We start from the raw sequence: 18,276 nt of genomic DNA on the forward strand, positions 1-18,276 counted from the left end.
TTATGGACTGGGGAGCATCTGGAACTGATGGATTTGGGGGGTGAAAGAGTCAGGGAATGGCTCAGGACCAAGGCAGTATTTTTAATGACAAGAGTTAAGCTGCTGGTGTGCTGAGACCGCTCACTATCATGCTCACCAATGATTTCCTTGTACTCCCCGAAGATGCCTGCCTGTATCCATAGAATCCTAGAATATCAGGGTTGGAAGGGACCTCAGGAGGTCATCTAGTCCAACCCCCTGCTCAAAGCAGGACCAACCCCAACTAAATCATCCCAGCCAGGGCTTTGTCAAGCCTGACCTTCTAAGGAAAGAGATTCCACCACCTCCCTAGGTAACGCATTCCAGTGTTTCACCATCCTCCTAGTGAAAAAGTTTTTCCTAATATCCAACCTAAATCTCCCCCACTGCAACTTGAGACCATTACTCCTTGTTCTGTCATCTGCTACCACTGAGAACAGTCTAGATCCATCCTCTTTGTAACCCCCGTTCAGGTAGTTGAAAGCAGCTATCAAATCCCCCCTCATTCTTCTCTTCCGCAGACTAAACAATCCCAGTTCCCTCAGCCTCTCCTCATAAGTCATGTGTTCCAGTCCCCTAATCATTTTTGTTGCCCTCCACTAGACATTTTCCAATTTTTCCACATCCTTCTTGTAGTGTGGGGCCCAAAACTGGACACAGTACTCCAGATGAGGCCTCACCACTGTTGAATAGAGGGAAGCGATCACATTCCTCGATCTGCTGGCTCTTGTCCAAGATCATGAGCTCAATAGGGCAGGGACCATCCGTTCTGGGTTTGTACCACACCTAGCCTAATAGAGTCCTGATACACGACTCGGACTGCAAGTGCTATCATAATAAAAATAATTAATAATAACGGACTCTGTGTTAAAATTGTTGCATCACTTCACTGGCTGGTGGGGTCATCTCCAGGGTAAGATGTAAAACCAAGGACCCGAATATTTATGATCACTGAAAATTCCATTACTCTTTTTATTTTCTCCCAGAATTGGCATGTTGGTGTCACTGATATTGCAACCAATTCCCGTTTGGGCATTCACAGCCCACTCTGCCTCTCTAAAATCCCTCGTGTCCTAGAAACAATGGCATGAAACGGGTAGTGCTGGGAACAGATATGAAGGGAATACCTCCTACTCCTGTTAGCGTGGAGACCATGTTAACCTCCAGCCTAATGAATTCTTGCTCTGTCTCTCTCTGGAAGAAACATAGGGAAGTTTTCAGAGATGTTTTGTAAGGCAAGGAAAATACAACGTGTGGAAAAGATTCAGGAGGAAAGAAGCAGAACAGAAAACAACCGTCCGTTACATCACATTTATTTTTCTATTTGGAGTCTGCTGCCAAATTATAGCATTGGGCGTGTGTGGATTGTACTGTCCTTGCCTGGATGAGATTGTAAAACCTCGGAATGAGGCTGTGTTTTTACCCATCCATCATTCTAAGCCAAGCGCGCAGTTGGGCTGAGGGCCTGGCCACACCCGCTTATTATACTATACACCCTACTGTACGATGAAACACCACTGGACATCCCAGCCAGCACATCTGCATAACAGTCAAAATGATGTACCATGTGGCTCTAGATTAAAAGAGGATCCCTTGTCTTTTTAAAACTCTAGAACACGCACATCAGAGCTGGATCTTGGCCTTACTTTGGTGCCCATCATAGGGGCACTTGCACATCTTAGATCAGTGAGTCATCTATGTAGCTATTTCGTGTATGTATCTTGAGAGTGAACTGCTGGAAGGAAGGAGTAAGACATGTAAGTATGCATGGCAGACAGGGTGGCAAAAAGATAAGCAGGCCAAATTGTGGAGTGTGGTTGCTGAGCAGAGAGCACAATACATTGGATGTTAAAGAAACTCACACATGTAACTAATTAGACAACTGCCTGTGAATATCCACATGGCTTCATTTGTATATTGTGTCACCTCTGCCCTTCATCCACCTTTGCCATTGTGTACTGTATGCTCTTAAGGAAGGGACTGGGTCTGCTTACATGATAGAAAGTGCAATAAATTTGTTAGTCTCTAAGGTGCCACAAGTACTCCTTTTCTTTTAGCCCATTTTGGGAGCTCTCAACATCTAAATAATTATCAGCAAATGCTGGAAGTTGGACACGGAATGGGTGGAGCTGGTAATTTGACCTGGTACTGGGGTGGGGGAGGACTACTTTCCCTTCAATAGCCCCCCCCCACACACACACTCTGCTTCCCCCCATCCCCCCATCAGTGAAAAACTCCCATTGATTTCAGTCGGGCCAGGATATCATTCAATGTATTTTGTGGGTAATTTCTGAAAAATCCAGCTGTGAACGCCCATTGTGTTCAGAGCAGATCATGTGCTACAACGATCCATCAAGTCCATTGGCTATACTTCCCTTGACTTGAGGTTTAACAGCTAGGATGTCAATGAGCCTAAAGGAAACTCATCTTGACTGATGAGAACTTTTGAGATATTTTCTCTCTCTCAAAGTAATAGGAGCGCCTTTATTTGATATTTCAGCCTTGCCTTTTCGTAGGGCTTAACAAAGGAAATCCCTAAGAAAGAAGAGCCCATGATCCCCTATGTGTTAGTACAATCTCTTCTTCAGCCTTGACAGGAATTTTTTTAAATTCACAAGGGCACCTGATCCAAAGCCCACAGAAATCAGTGGATGTTCTTTCTATTGACTTCAGTAGGTTTGGGATCGGGGCCAAACAGAGCTATGTCAAAGGGTGGAAAAAATGCACCAAAAGTCTGAATATGTAAAAAAAAAAAAATCTAGATAGGAATAAAGAAACTTTGTAAAAGAATGACACATTGTTCAGTATGATATTTTTCACATTTTCTGTACATTATAGTGCATCACTGTAAAGCAGTCAGTGAAATAATACATTTTTGTCTCTTTTCAACCAAAGTGTGCTTTTATGTACTGCCTTGATTAATCAATTAGCCACAAAATTAGGAAAGCACATCACTAGGCTGTGAATGAACTATATAATATATCCCAGTAAATACAGCAGTCTTTACTTGCTCCTCACTTCTCCGATATAAATAGGCTGTTAAACAAGGTTTTGCATTGTTATTTTTAAGCATGCCACTTTCAGGTACTGTAACACAAGGGCTTGCGGAAAGAGGGTCATTGGTATCATTCCCTGCCATGCAAACTTAGAACTGGCTTGAGAGTGTACAATGGAACTAAATCAGTTGCAACAGTTTATAAGCAGGGATGCAAAGTGTAGGGCTTACAATGTGTTCCATTGACATCTATAACACAGCCCATAGCTGCTCTCCTGTTTGCTACGGAAATGCAGCCTAGGAGATTATCCAAGAATAGCACATAGTGCTTTCCCCCTCCACAGATCTCAAAGCCTTTTACAAAGGTGAGTGGTATTCCTGTTTTTACAGATTGGGAAACAGAGGCACGGAGCTATAAATGATTGGCCCAAGGTCACACTGTCAGTCAGTGGCAGAGCTTGGAAGAGAACCCAGGAGATCCTGACTTGCCTTCTCATGCACCACACACTGGCGCGAACTGCTGTCTCCATGGGCTGCATCTTCCTACCAAAGAGGAAAAAGGAAGGGTTATGATTTCTTCTGCTGTAGGTGTGGCCCTCAGATACTCAAACTTGAACACCTCTTGGGTGACAAGCACTTGTGCAATTTTGGCGATGGTTAACTCTGGCAGAGGAACAATACACATTTTTTCCAAGCCGGACAGGTGATTGAAAAGGGAACCCTGCAATAGGCTAGATGGACGAGCAGGAGTTCTTTAATTAGGCACTCAGCGCTTGCTTTAGGCTAAGGAACGCGACCTTCTTGGAGATTTACAAGATGCCCTCATGTCTCTCTGTGACTTTCAAGGCCTCATGCATGCTGGCTGCAGACAGCCTCCTGTTGATGTTCCTGTACCTGCACCGCAGAAGGTTCCAAAAAGTAGTCCTTAGATCACGGTTGAAGAAAGCATAGATCAAGGGGTTGATAAGGGAGTTGGTGTAACCCAGCCACAGCAGGGTCCTCTCCAGCCGCAGGGGCATGCAGCTGCACTGGATACCACAAATGAAAGGCCGGGCTGTGGACATCAGAAAGAAGGGAAACCAGCAAAAGGTAAAGGCCCCCACGATAATGCCGAGAGTTCTCGCTGCTTTCTGCTCCCTTTTGAAGATGGAAATGTTCTTTCGATCTTGCCGAAGCAGTTTGGACAACGTGGCACACTCCTCCACCGCCTTGCTGCGCTTGGAGCTCTGATGGCCTCGGACGCTGACGTCCATGCAGTACACCCCCTCCTTCTCCTGGTGTCTGGGGAAGTTTATGAATCGGTGTTTCTCTGCACTGACCTTGGCAGCTTTGTAGATCCGGCTGTACATGACAAGCATGACTGTCATGGGGATATAGAAGGCGACCCCAGTGGAGTAGATAGTGTATCCAAAGTCCTGGCTGATGAGGCAGACCCTTTCAACGTTGACGTTCTTAGCCCAGCCAAACAGTGGAGGAAGAGTTATGGAGGCAGAAAGAAGCCAAACTATGAACACCATCTTGGCCATTAGTTTCCCATTTTGTCTCACAGGGTATGTCAGCGGTCGTGTGATCCCCAAGTACCTGCAAAAGAGTTTCAAAGCTGGTCAGGTTTGCTTTTCGGTTCACAGGAAGGTGAAGGTTGTCAAACGTATAGAATCATAGAATATCAGGGTTGGAAGGGACTGCAGGAGGTCATCTAGTCCAAACCCCTGCTCAAAGCAGGGCCAATCCCTAGTTTTTCCCCCAGATCCCTAAATGGCCCCCTCAAGGATTGAACTCACAACCCTGGGTATAGCAGGCCAATGTTCAGACCACTGAGCTATCCCTCCCCCCCAAGAAGATGGTTTTTCACCCCAGGTGGAACTTGAACCCACAATCTCTGGCTTAGGAAGCCAATGCCTTATCCATTGGGCAGAAATGCTATTGGTAAGTGTCACCTCAGTCATAAGGAGACCTGGTTGGAAAATGCTTTTTGCTCCCAATGGTATATTTTGCCCCAAAAGGAAAATTATTTCATGTTTGTTGAGATTTTCCATGCAAAATTCCAGCTCTGTGGTGAAAAAAAGTCAAAATATTTCAGCCCAAATCCAAAAATGTCCATTCAGAAATGCCAGTGCAATATCTCATGGGAGTTGTAGTTTGGGTGCCTCATGCATTCACTTCTCCTCTATAGGCCAGGCTCCCTAGGTGGACTACTCTTGCTAACATTCACCATAGTATTCCCTCTTACAGAGCCACCATGATGTACCATAGGAATCCCATTGACAAAGGGAATCCGATTTCTGACTCAGCTGGAAATCAAGACTTACTTTGTGAAAAATTTCATTTAATCAAAACCCCAATTTTTCACTGAACATTTTTGCGTGGAAATTTTTCAACCAGCTCTAGTCACAGCAATTCAGACCATCTCATCACCCCAGCAGGCAAACACCCAAGTCAAAAATGACTAGAAAGTTATCAGACTCAGGGCCAAATTCTGCTCTCCATTACACCAGTGTAAATCAGGAATAATCCCAAGTGAAGTCAACGGCATTGCACCCATGTGTCAGGGAGAGCAGAATTCAGCCCTCAAGCTTTGCCTAACCCACAGTGGAAGAGATCTCCAGAGCTAAAATCCCTTCAGGCCTGCAAAGTTCAAATCTACAGACTATTGGCAAAAGCGCCCCAGATGTCCTCAACTTTCAACACAGTGCAGAGGTGGGGCGTGGCAGGCCCACATCTGGCAAGTGAATGTAACAGAGTCTAAGCTGGTGAAATTTACATGCCAAGGGACTGGAAGAAAGAGGTGGGCCAGAACATGCTATTAATAGGATGGTGAAAGAAAGTGCAAGATTAAATAGCCTTTCCTACCTTTGGGCTGGTCTACACTATGTGGGGGGGATCAATCTAAGTTACGCAACTTCAGCTACGTGAATAACGTAGCTGAAGTCGACATACTTAGATCTACTTACTGCGATGTCTTCACTGTGGTGTGTCAACGGGATTCCCCTTGCGCTTCTCATTGAGGTGAAGTACCGGAGTTGACGCTAGAGCAATCAGCTGTCGATTTATCGTGTCTATACTAGACACGATAAATCAACCCCCGCCGGATTGATTGCTGCCCATCGATCCGTCCAGTAGTGTAGACAAGCCCTTTATTTTATACCTTCTTTTGGCTCCTGCCCCCCACATACTTATCTGAAACATCTACCACCTAACTACTCACCTCTCAACTTAGCCTGCATTCTCTAAGGAACCAAAACATGTAGGGATTCTATGGACCTATGTCAACATCTTAAATTGTGCCCAGAACCTCAGTTGAAGCAAGAGCACCCTGCAGAGAACTGGTGCTATATGCATCAAGCAAGCCAATGCTTGCTGGCTAATCAGGCAACTATGTTCTATGCGATAGGGAGCTTCCAAGTGGTATCCCCACGTGAGTCATATTCTAGAAGTTCCAACTGGGAGCTCCCAACGGCCTGGGTAATTGATGAATTCATAGATTTTAAGGGCTGAAGGGACCATAATTATTATCTAGTCTGACCCTCTTGCATAACACAGGCTGCTGGCCTCACCCAATAATTTCTGCATCAAGCCCATAACTTCTGTTGGAGCTATAGCACATTTTTTTAGAAAGACATCCAGTTTTGACTTAAAGATGTCAAGTGATGGAGAACCCACCACATCCCTAGGTATGTTGTCCCAACAGATAATTACCCATCACTATCAAAAATGTGAATCTTATTTCTAGTCTGTATTTATCTAGCTTCAGCTTCCAACCACTGCCTCTTATTATGGCCTTTTTCTGTTCAATTAAAGATCTATCTGCTGTCAGACGTCTCTTCGCCGTGTACATATTCGTAGATCGAGATGAGGTCACCTCCGCTATGATACACTAAATTAACAAAAGGAGTGCCATCTATCATGGCAAAATCTCCACCCAAGGGGAAAAGTCATCACTAGAGCAGGACAAAACAATTTCACTGAAAAGATTTTTCAATGAAAAATGTTTTTTCCCACCAAAAGGAAAATGTCTGCAAAGAATTTTCACATTGGGTGAAATTTTAGGGGGTTTTGACTGCAACATTTGAAACAATTTTTGTTGTTGCTGTTCATAAAGTTTGTGGGGTTTCACATTTCTTCCTTTTCCAGTGCAGCACAGAAATAAAAAAAGGGGAGAGGGGAAGGAGTGACAGAACATGGGGAAAAAAGAAACCTTCCCCGAAGAAAACCTTTTAAATAAACCCAAAAGTCCACAAAGAAAATTTTCAACCCAAAATGAAAGTGTTCATTTCTTTGGAATTTTTTCTTGAGAATGGAGTTATTTTTTCAGCCAGCAGTAGTCACAACCACTTAGCAAAATGCAGATGTCTACCACTGCTACCTGAGAATCTGGAAGATCTAGCAAGAGACTCATTGAGAACTGGTGAGCACAATCCGTCAACAGAAGTAGCATTTTAACACTGGCATCACCGCCACCTGGTCTGTGCTGAGCTTCAGCATGTTTGCAACCCTCCATTCCCCTCTCCCAGGCCAGGTCTACTCTAAAAAGTTAGGTTGACCCAGCTACATCACTCAGGGGTGTGAAAAATCCACACTCCTGAACGATGCAGTTAACCCTCAGTGTAGACAGCTACCACCTCTCACGGAGGTGAACTAACTACAGCGATGGGAGAACACCTCATGGTAGTGAGTGACTATATGGATTCACTATAGCAATACAGCTGCAGCACTGCTGCAGTTTAAGTGTAGACACAGCCTCAGCGAGGTTCTGGGAAAGCAGTGCTCTTTGTCTCTGATTGAAGAGAGATACAGAGCTGAGTGCTATTAGCCTACTGATTGCACCACAGCCCATAACTCCCTCAGACAAAGAGCCGTCTTGGCTGGAGAGTGGGTGAGCCATACTCAAAGACTTCCCCCGTGACCCTTCACTGAAGGGAAGGAACAGAGCCAGCTCCAGGAAGGAGGGGAAGAAAGATGATGTAGTGTCATCATATGATGATGATAACACTCTTTCCATTTCACTAGTATCTCAGGAAGATGTTAAATAGAAGCTACTAAAGCTAGACATTTTCAAACCAGCAGGACTCGATAACTTTTATCCAAGAGTTCTAAAAGAGCTGGCTGAGGAGCCTGCTGGCTCATTAATGTTGATTTTAATTAAGTCTTGGAACAGTGGGAAAGTTGCAGAAGACTGGAAGAAAGCTAGCTAATGTTGTGCCAATATTTTAAAAGGGTAAATGGGGTGACTCTGGTAATTAAAGGCCTGTCAGTCTGACATTGATCCCAGGCAAGATAATGGAGCAGCTGTTACTGGACTTGATTAATAAAGAATTAAAGGAAAGTAATTTAATTAAGGCCAATAAACATGAGTTTATGGACAATAGCTCCTGTCAAACTAACATATCTTTTTCTGATGAGATTACAAATTGAGTAGATAAAGGTAATAGTGTTGATGTTGTGTATTTAAAGCATTTGACTTGATACTACATAACATTTTGATTAAAAAATTAGAAAAAATATAAAATTAATATGGCACATATTAAATGGATTAAAAACTGGCTAACTGATAGATCTCAAGATGTAATTTTAAATGGGGAACCATCAAGTAGGTGTATTTTTAGTAGGGTCCCACAGGGATCAGTTCTTGCCTCTATGCTATTTAACATTTTGATAAGTGACCTGTAAGAAAACTAAATAATCACTGATAAAGTTTATAGATGGCACAAAAATTGGAGATTGGTAAATAATGAAGAGGACAAATCTCTAATGCAGAGCGATCAATAAGTGTTTTAATATGGCTAAATGTAAACGTATAGATCTAGGAACAAAAATATAGGCCATACTTACAGGACGAGGGACTCTATCCTGGGAAACAGTAACTTTGAAAAAGATTTGGAAGGTCATGGTGGGTAATCTGCTGAACATAAGCTGTGGTCAGAAAGGTGAATGAAATCCTTGAGTGCATAAACAGGGGAATTTCAAATAAGAGTAGAGAGATTCTTTTGCCTCGTATTTGGTGACGGCTCCTAGAATACTCTATCTAATTGTACTGCCCACAATTCAAGAAGGATGTTGATGCATTGGAGAGGGTTCAGAGAAGAGCCACAAGAACGATTAAAAGTTTAGAAAACCTGCCTTATGGTCATAGATTCAAGGAGCTCAATCTATATAGCTTAACAAAGAGAAGATTAAAGAGTGACTTGATTACAGTCTATAAACACCTATGTGGGGAACAAATATTTAATCAAGATCTCTTAAATTTAGCAGAGAAAGCCATAACATGATCCAATGGCTGGCAGTTGAAGCTAGATATGTTCAGACTGGAAATAAGGTGTACATTTTTAACCGTGAGAGTAATTAACCACTGGAATAATTTATCACACTTGTGGTGGATTATCCATCACTGACAATTTTTAAATCAAGATAGAGTGTTTTTCTAATATCTCTGCTCTGGGAATTATTTTGGGTAAGATTTTGGGTAAAGAAGGAGGGATAGCTCAGTGGTTTGAGCATTGGCCTGCTAAACCCAGGGTTATGAGTTCAATCCTTGAGGGGGCCATTTAGGGATCTGTGGCAAAAATTGGGGATTGGTCCTGCTTTGAGCAGGGGGTTGGACTAGATGACCTCCTGAGGTCCCTTCCAACCTTGATATTCTATGATCTATGGCTTGGGTTATACAGGTCTGACCAGATAATCACAATGGTCCTTTCTGGCCTTTGGGTCTATGAATCCACCTACACCTGTCTCTCAGGTATTGTCTAAGCAGCAGGCTTCTCCTGAGATGATTGCCTTCTCCGAGTTACTGTTTCGACTGCATTCATCAGGTCGATAGCAATCTGCATAACAATGGGGTGCAATAATCAGCATCTTCACGCAAAACAGAAGCCTTTGTTGCCTGTTCTGTTTTCTCTCTCTCACTCACTTAAATGCCTGTAAATAAAATAAAACAAAGACCTGTCATTGATTCTTATTCATAGATTCATAGATACTAAGGTCAGAAGGGACCATTCTGATCATCTAGTCCGACCTCCTGCACAGCGCAGGCCACAGAATCTTACCCACCCACTCCTATGAAAAACCTCACCCATGTCTGAGCTATTGAAGTCCTTAAATCATGGTTCAAAGACTTCAAGGAGCAGAGAAGCCTCCCTCCAGTCAACCATGCCCCATGCTACAGAGGAAGGCGAAAAACCTCCGGGGCCTCTCCAATCTGCCCTGGAGGAAAATTCCTTCCCGACCCCAAATATGGCAATCACCTAAACCCTGAGCATATGGGCAAGATTCACCAGCCAGATAGCCAGGAAAGAATTTTCTATAGTAACTCAGATCCCATCCATCTAATATCCCATCTCAGGGGATTTGGCCTATTTACCCTGAATATTTAAAGATCAATTACTTACCAAAATCCCATTATCCCATCATACCATCTCCTCCATAAACTTATCGAGTAGAATCTTAAAGCCAGATAGATCTTTTGCCCCCACTGCTTCCCTTGGAAGGCTATTCCAAAACTTCACTCCTCTGATTGTTAAAAACCTTCGTCTGATTTCAAGTCTAAACTTCCTGGTGGCCAGTTTATACCCATTTGTTCTTGTGTTATTGATGATGATGCTCTTCTAGGCACCATGGTTCCAAACACCGCAAAGAGCTCTCCAGCCTAGATGAACTATAGGCCCAGCTATGTTTAGGATATGAACACACCTCCGCTTGAGGGAAAAGTATACTGGGGACATATTATCTGCTACAGCCAGCTTCCATTGGGTGCAACAGAGTGGAGGGGCTGATTACAGCTTCCTTATTTCTGCCCCAGCCCTGGTGGCCTGGGGCTGCTCTAACTTGAGCATCTGAGAGCAGTTGCCTAAGGACAATAAGCCAGCTGGGGATGACTGGAGTGCATTGTGGTTCATCCACGACCCTTTCTCCAGCAGCCCCTTACATTCTGCTGGAACAAGGAACCCAGTGGAAGCTAGATGTAGCAGATAATATGTCCCCAGTATACTTTTCCCTCAAGCGGAGGTGTGTTCATATCCTAAACATAGCTGGGCCCATAGTTCATCTAGGCTGGAGAGCTCTTTGCGGTGTTTGGAACCATAGTGCCTAGAAGAGCATCATTTTGCTGGAACAAGGGGCTAGGGGAGGGGGGCACAGGAGTTGGCTCAGTTCCTGCTGCGGACTCATCCATGCCACGAGTATGTCCAGAAGGGCACATGGGGTGGTGTCCACAACCTATCACTGTCTGAGTCATGCAAAGGGAGTGGATCAGAGCACAGAATCTGCCACTAGTTGTCATCTAAGAGACAGCACAATTGCAACACCAGTGCCTCCTAACACCAGGATGAAGGGCGTGGCTCAGCACTCTGGCAGGCCTGATGCACTCAGAGATCTAATGCACGTGATCATCCTCAAGAACGGTCATGCCCAGCTGTTGATTATTAACAGCCAAGATTTTCCAGTAACAACTAGCATTTTTGGGGTGCCCAACTTAAGATGCTTTACAGGGGTCCTATGCATCCAGCTCTGAAATCTCAACTCAGGCACCCAAATCGCTAGTCACTTCTGAAAATCTAGGCCAATAGCTTCTTAAACCTTATGAAACTCATTGAGTTTCTTTAGAAGCAGACACATTTCGGATTCATTTAAAACCCCCTAAAAAGTGGAAGTTACACATTAACCGGTGTGAAGACAGCTGTAACCATAAGAACATAAGAGCGGCCATACTGGGTCAGACCAAAGGTCCATCTACTCCAGTATCCTGTCTTCCAACGGTGGCCAGTGCCAGGTGTCTCAGAGGGAATGAACAGAACAGGTAATCATCAAGTGATCCATCCCCCTGTCACCCATTCCCAGCTTCTGGCAAAAACACTAAAAGACAGGTAGTAATTGTATTTCATTTGCTAGTTATTAGAAGTAGCTTCTAGATCAGATGCAGCAACATGCCTCGTGCTGTCTCCGCCAGAGAAAATGGATACTTGAACACCAAGGGCTTTATTTACTGCTTTTGTAAAATGGGGGAAATATAATAAAAATCGGTCAGTTTTTACAACAAGTAGCAGAGATATTTTACTGGGTTCTCCACACCCATTACCTCACAGAAGGTGCAGTCTAAAAGCAGGCGTACCACTTTGTTTTCTGATTACATTTGTCAGTTAATAAGCAACACGGTTGCCTGGTGCAGTGGCCCACTGGCTATTTGGGCTACTTGCAGGGGAACACTTATACAGAGTAGATCATGTGACCACTTTTTTGACCGTTCATTTAGTGTTGACATCTGAAATCCCAATGATACTAAAGCAGTGTGGTTTAGTGCAGAGGTTCTCAAACTGTGGTCCACAAGCTCCATTCAGGTGGTCCGCGAATAGTTCCCTTGAAGGTGTGCACTTGGGCGCATGAGACAATGAAGGGCCACCCACCTAATTAGTGGAGCCACTAATTAGGTGCCTGGACCCTGGAGAAGACGCACGTGTAAGATGAGGTGGCGGCCTTGGGGAATAGGGGGTTGGTGGGAGGGGGCAGGGGGATGAGAAGAGGGAGTGGGGGGAATTTGGGACATGCAGGGCTGCGGTTGCCAGAGAAAGAGGCAACTTTCCCCAGCACCAGGGCTGAGGCTGCCGGGGAGAGACTCCCCCCTCCTTCCCAGCCCCAGCTCTGTGGCTGCTGTGCTGGGGGAGAGACCCCCTCCTCCTTCCCAGCCCCAGCTTGGGGGCTGCTGCGGCGGGGCGGAGAGAGCACATCCATCACATTCGAAAGGTAAAACTATTGATATGAAAATATGAGTTGTGTGCTTTTATTTGTAGAACAAAAAAAGTTAATAATTATTAAGGTTTTTTCTATTTAGCACTTTTATCCAAAGGGCTTTACAATAGTGAGTTAATGGCACAAACAACATTTGGAAAGATCATTAAGTGGTCCACCGAGACCCTCAGCAATTTTCAAGTGGTCCGTGGGAAAAAAAAAAAAGAGTTTGAGAACCACTGGTCTAGTGGCTAGTATGCTGAACTGGGAATCAAAAGAGGAGGGTTCTAATCCCAGCTCTACCATTAGCCTGCTGGGTGACCTTGAGCAAACCACTTCCCTGCTGTGCCTTAGTTTCCCCTTTCTTCTATCCCTTGAGCCCCAGGTAACCTTAAATTTAGGTAGGTCTCCACTTATGGCGGTGTGCAGATTACGAGCCATGGATGTCCAGCTCGCACGGGGCTAAATAGCACTGTAGACAGTGAGGCACTGCTTAGGTGAGCAGAACATAGACATGCCTGAATGCACATTCCCTACCCACCTCTCTACAAGCCCAAGCAGCACCTCTACACTGGTATTTTAGCCACATAGTGTTCCAGTGCCAGAGCCTTTCCCCGCTGTGTGTAGCTACACATACCCTACGCGCCACCAGAAGGGTGGACAAGGCCTAGAGGTGTTACTACCCATGCAGCCTATAATATACACATAACGTACGTATGCTGAGGAAAACCCAGACATATTCAAGATCATCGTCGATGCCGTTTGATATATACCCATGAGCCTGTAAGCCTTGCAGGGGATTTCAACACTTTAAATGGTGCCTAGGCCTTGTTCTGACCCTCATTTCAAAGTGGTGGATAGCGGTGGATAGCACTCATTACACATGCCTTGGCTGTGTCTCTGCACAGGAGAGAATTTCACACTCGGTCCTTAGTGTCCCAAAATGTCTGGCTCATATTGTTGCTGGCCAATAAAAGGGGCAATTTTTTTCTCCCCCCCCTTCCAAAAAAATCGATTCCTTTCCTTTAATAAAAGTCTATATCATTCCAAAGGCTTAAGTAGTAATGTGATACAAGCAGTGCAGGCTACCAAAGGAAAAGCCATTGAGTATTTAAAGTAAAAGCCCTTTGTATTTATTAATAGTGCGTGCTGTGAGGGCGCTGGGTCTCAAACTCTGGAGCTAAAGTTGAAATCAGAGCTCCATTAAGGGTCTTATTTTGTAAAAATCCACCTTGTCTATTTCAGGAACAGACTAGATTTTGCCTTACAAAACATACTTTGGAATTCTTTCAACATACGCATCACTGATTCCATAGTCTGTCTAGTCTGAGATATACATGTATTAGTGGTGTATATGTGGAAACTATTTGTAAATGTTTGGGTCAGAGTTAAGGTTAGGTATCCTTTATATTACAGCCACTTAATATTTAACTGAGGATTTAAAGCTATTTAAAAGACCAGGTCATCCCCCCCGGAGACTGAACATACAAACAAATTTCTAAAGTTTCATTTTTGCAGGTACTTATATGGCCTCTATTACCATACCATATCTGGGCACCTCATAGACATTAATGTTTTATCTTCACAGCACTCCGATAGGTAGGGAAGTTATGCTAATTCTCGTATATATGGGGAAACTGAGGCACTGAGGGCTTGTCTACACTACCGCACGAAGTTGATCTAAGATACACAACTTCAGCTACATGAATAGTGTAGCTGAAGTTGACATACTTAGATCTACTTACCACGGTGTCTTCACTGCGGTAAGTCAACAGCTGACACTCTCCCGTCGACTCCTCTTGTGCTCCTTGTTCTGGTGGAGTACCGGAGTTGACGGGAGAGTGCTCAGCAGTCGATTTATCACTTCCATACTAGACACAATAAATCGACCCCCGCTGGATTGATCACTGCCCACCGATCCAGTGACTAGTGTGGACAAGTCCTTAGTGATTAAAGTGACTTGCCACAGGTCATACAGGACAGTGAATTGAACCCCAGGCTAGCTCTTTCACCACAAGACCCCCTGCCTCCCAGGGAAAAGTCTTGCTCAGCATAGGGCTGGCTGGGGTGCTAAAGCCCATGACTTTTTAGTAAAAATAGCCTAAAAGTCATAGGTATTGTCCTGGGAATCATGACCACAAAAAAGTCCTCTCTTAATTACTAACATTATTAGGCTGCTATTTCTGGGGGGATGCAGATACATGTTGAAATTAGCAAGGCGGTTCTGAGCCATTACTAGGAAATAGATTGCCACTCAGTTGGCTACAGATGTTCTGAATTTATTTAATAACTACAGAAGGCCACCTGGAGAAAGGGATATGCTGAACTCTGAGAGGAGTGATCGTTGGGGGAGAAGAGGGAATCCCGGGAAGCAGCTGTTTCAGATGTCAGCGCTCTCAGGGGTTTTCTTTTCACAGAAGACTGATGCCTGGCTCCAGTATAACTGAGTCTGAATTCAATGGGAATCGCCAGAGACCCCAAAAGGCTGGGAAATAGGTTTGTTTTTTCTCCCCACCACAAACATTTTTGAAAAACAAAACACAACAAAAATATTTTTGTAAGAAAAAAAAATTTTTTTTTCAAGTTTTTGTCTCAGATCCTGAAAGCCGAAAACTCTTGTGTTTTTTTGGCAACCAAAACATTTGCAGGTTATTGGTATTTTTGATGACCTCACCCACTCCCAAAATTTCATGGAAATAGACATTTCCTGCAGAAAAGTCTGTTTTGATGAAAAAAACATATTCCATTAAAAAAAAATCAGGATAGAAATTTCCATCAGCTGCACCAAAGAAGATTTTTTTTAAAGGTACGCATTAGTAATCAATAATACCACTCTATATTTTTATAGCACCTTCCCTCCTGAAGGATCTGAAAGTCCTTTACACGTTTTTGTTAGCTTATATGTACTAGTTAAATGCAGCCACCTCTTTGGAGGAGCAGGGCCCCATCATGAAAAGCAGCATAGACCTAGTTAGTGAACAAGAGAGCTCCAGGAGAAGCCAGAACACAAGAAAGAAGTCAGATGGGTCCCAGTGGAATGTGATCTACTGAAGGCACCTGCTCTTTATTGCTAATGAAATAGTCTGTAAAGAGAAGACAACCTACAGAGGAAGGAGGCTGCCGAAGGAATTGCTGACCATTTCCCCGGAGCTAGAGTAGCCTAATTGAGCAGTTCCTGGAAACCAAGCCACTAGGGTATAATATTCAATAGTATGTGATTGAGCACCTGGCACAGTTATTTTAAACTAAAGGCACTCAAAGACAGAAGTCAGATCCAGTGGTACTCAGTGATACAGTACACCAGCACCTCCCCAAAGTTGCTAACTTATTCTCCAGAATCTCAGCGGTCATCTAAAGCAAAAAGGAAGTCTCTAGCTGTTATGGTTGAAAAGAAACACTTGGTTCCCATTTGAAAGGCTAAGTGATGCAAAAACTTCTACCTGAGTCTGCAGAGAGCCTGGAGTAATAGATTGGGGAGGTGTGAACTGCCCTATTCATAAGAGGTTAACTTGGAAGCCCAATGACCTAAGAACGGTGCAAGTCTCTGACCCTCCCACTCCTTTCTTACATGAGGGATGAAATAGTTAACACTGCCATCACCCCACTTCCCAGTTAACCCCTTACAGAGACGGATGGGGCAGGTCACACTTCTCTGAGCCAGATACAGTAAGTGACGTCTCCCTTTGGTGTCACCAGTGGGTGGCATTTGGGAAACACCCACCATGTATCCTCCACCATCATGTATTCCCCCCACCCCATCTAGAAGGAGCCAAGCCCAAGGAACCAAGCAAAGCCCATAAGCACATTCAAGCCACTTCACCAAGGGGGAGCCCAGAGAGACGCACAAGCATCTTGTGAACAGCTGCACTCTCTGCGATGAGCAGCATTGCGTTTTGGAGACTCACATCAGCCAAGCTTGGACAAGTTACCAACATCTTTCCTCTCCCACTCGATTCCTGCACGCAGGGGAGGGTTATGAATGAACCTGACAGAGCTATCAAACAGTTATAGGAGCAGTCAGAGGAGAGAAGGAGCATTTGACGTGCCCACAGGTGGCTGTTACTGTGTTCATACATGTATTAAAATTGTGTTTCATGGATACAATGAAATAGACCTCATCACAAACCCCACTGACACATGGACAGTGAGACCCACACCTGTTGTTATACACATCTACAGAAGGCTTGTTCGCAGGAATACAATTCTCTGGTGAGCAGCTCATTCCAGTTATAATTTAAACCCGTGGTGAGCTTTTTTCCCCTGGAATTGCTTCCCAGTTAGTTAGCCCCCCTGCACTTCACTCCATATTTCCCAAATCCAAAGGGATTTACAAATTAGCAGTGACGGAATGGGGAGTATAATCGTGAACGGGCAGCAACTTAATGGTCCAGATGGGTTGGCAACAAGGTACAGTAGGTCTGATTAAGCATTCAGGAGAGAAAGACAAGAAAGCTTAGCTCAACTGCAGCATGTGATTGTCACAGCTCTTTACTCAAGTCACCCAGCTGAATTGACTGAAAGCACCGAGGTCAAATCATTGTATAACATCACCCAGTATCTCAGCCTCCAAATCAGCATCCTGCTATTTCTTGTCTTCTACTCTCTTGTTCTAAACACAGCTCCCTAGCTCACATGCAGGAAAGAGCAATCAAGGCTAAATGAGTGATTAATTTCAGTCCATACCAGAAGACTCAGCTGTTGACTTTTGCAGAGGATGAAAGAGAGGATTATTTTGGGGGGGGGAGAAGGGGGTGAGGAGCAGGAGTGGAGAGAAACGGGTGGGTTGGTTGTTTACACCAACTGATTTTGGCATCAAGAGTTTCTCAATGGATGGATCAGAGGCCCTGATGCTGCCCTGTGTTACGACAGCTTTGCGTCATTCATGGCATAGGTAAAGCTTGTTCCCAGTTGCGTAGGCGATACAGAGCTGCTGCAACAACTTATACACCAACCTCCCACTCTTCCCCCCCCCCATGCAGGGAGGAGTTAGGAGAAAGGGACAATAACTAGGGGATTGCTGGTGCATAAGAGAACCTAATTGCCAGAATGGCCCCTCAGGGCCATGGCAACCAATGTAATTTAGAGTAGCCCTGAGGTTGCTCTATTTTACACTGCGGATAGGACTAGCACCTTTCTCCCTCTACACCTGAGCTGTGCTGAGCACTCAGATGCAACTCACAATCTGCTTTATAATCACCATCGCCCAAATCCTGAGCAACTGCTTCCTCATTGACTTCAATGACTGTTGCAGGAGCTCAGCTCCTCTCAGGATTTGGCCCCGTTGCATTTTCTCGGTTTAAATGCTTTCTGGCCAGATTAATACACATTTCCCTGAAATCCCGTGTCTGCTCATATATCAGTGATGAAAGAGGGCAGGCCAAATTCCACACACTCATTGCTTGCTCTGGATTTGTGCTTGCTTACGCACCAGTGACTTTGGCCCAGGTGGTCATAATTAATGGGTGCAATCAATTGCAGTTAATTTTAGTATGAGGTCTGTTCTTTTCCACTTTCACATCTTGATCTCTATTGCTTCTTGCAAAGGTGGC

The 18,276-nt window shown here is 44.4% G+C and overlaps 1 protein-coding gene across 2 annotated transcripts in view; it reads right to left on the bottom strand.

The window, feature by feature from the left end:
- Nucleotides 1–1,316: 1,316 nt before the first annotated feature.
- Nucleotides 1,317–18,276, bottom strand: part of LOC119854781 (5-hydroxytryptamine receptor 7-like) — a 22,385-nt gene continuing 5,425 nt past the window's right edge. The window contains exon 3 of one of the 2 annotated variants that reach the window (XM_038399869.2): nt 1,317–4,594. In XM_038399869.2, coding sequence (XP_038255797.1) covers nt 3,823–4,594 — 772 coding nt within the window. In that variant the 3' untranslated portion in view covers nt 1,317–3,822. The remainder of the gene's footprint in view (nt 4,595–18,276) is intronic. The other variant, XM_038399870.2, reaches the window with a different exon arrangement.

The sequence above is a fragment of the Dermochelys coriacea genome, chromosome 4 (assembly GCF_009764565.3).
Source record: "Dermochelys coriacea isolate rDerCor1 chromosome 4, rDerCor1.pri.v4, whole genome shotgun sequence".
In the NCBI taxonomy this organism is placed as follows: domain Eukaryota; kingdom Metazoa; phylum Chordata; order Testudines; family Dermochelyidae; genus Dermochelys; species Dermochelys coriacea.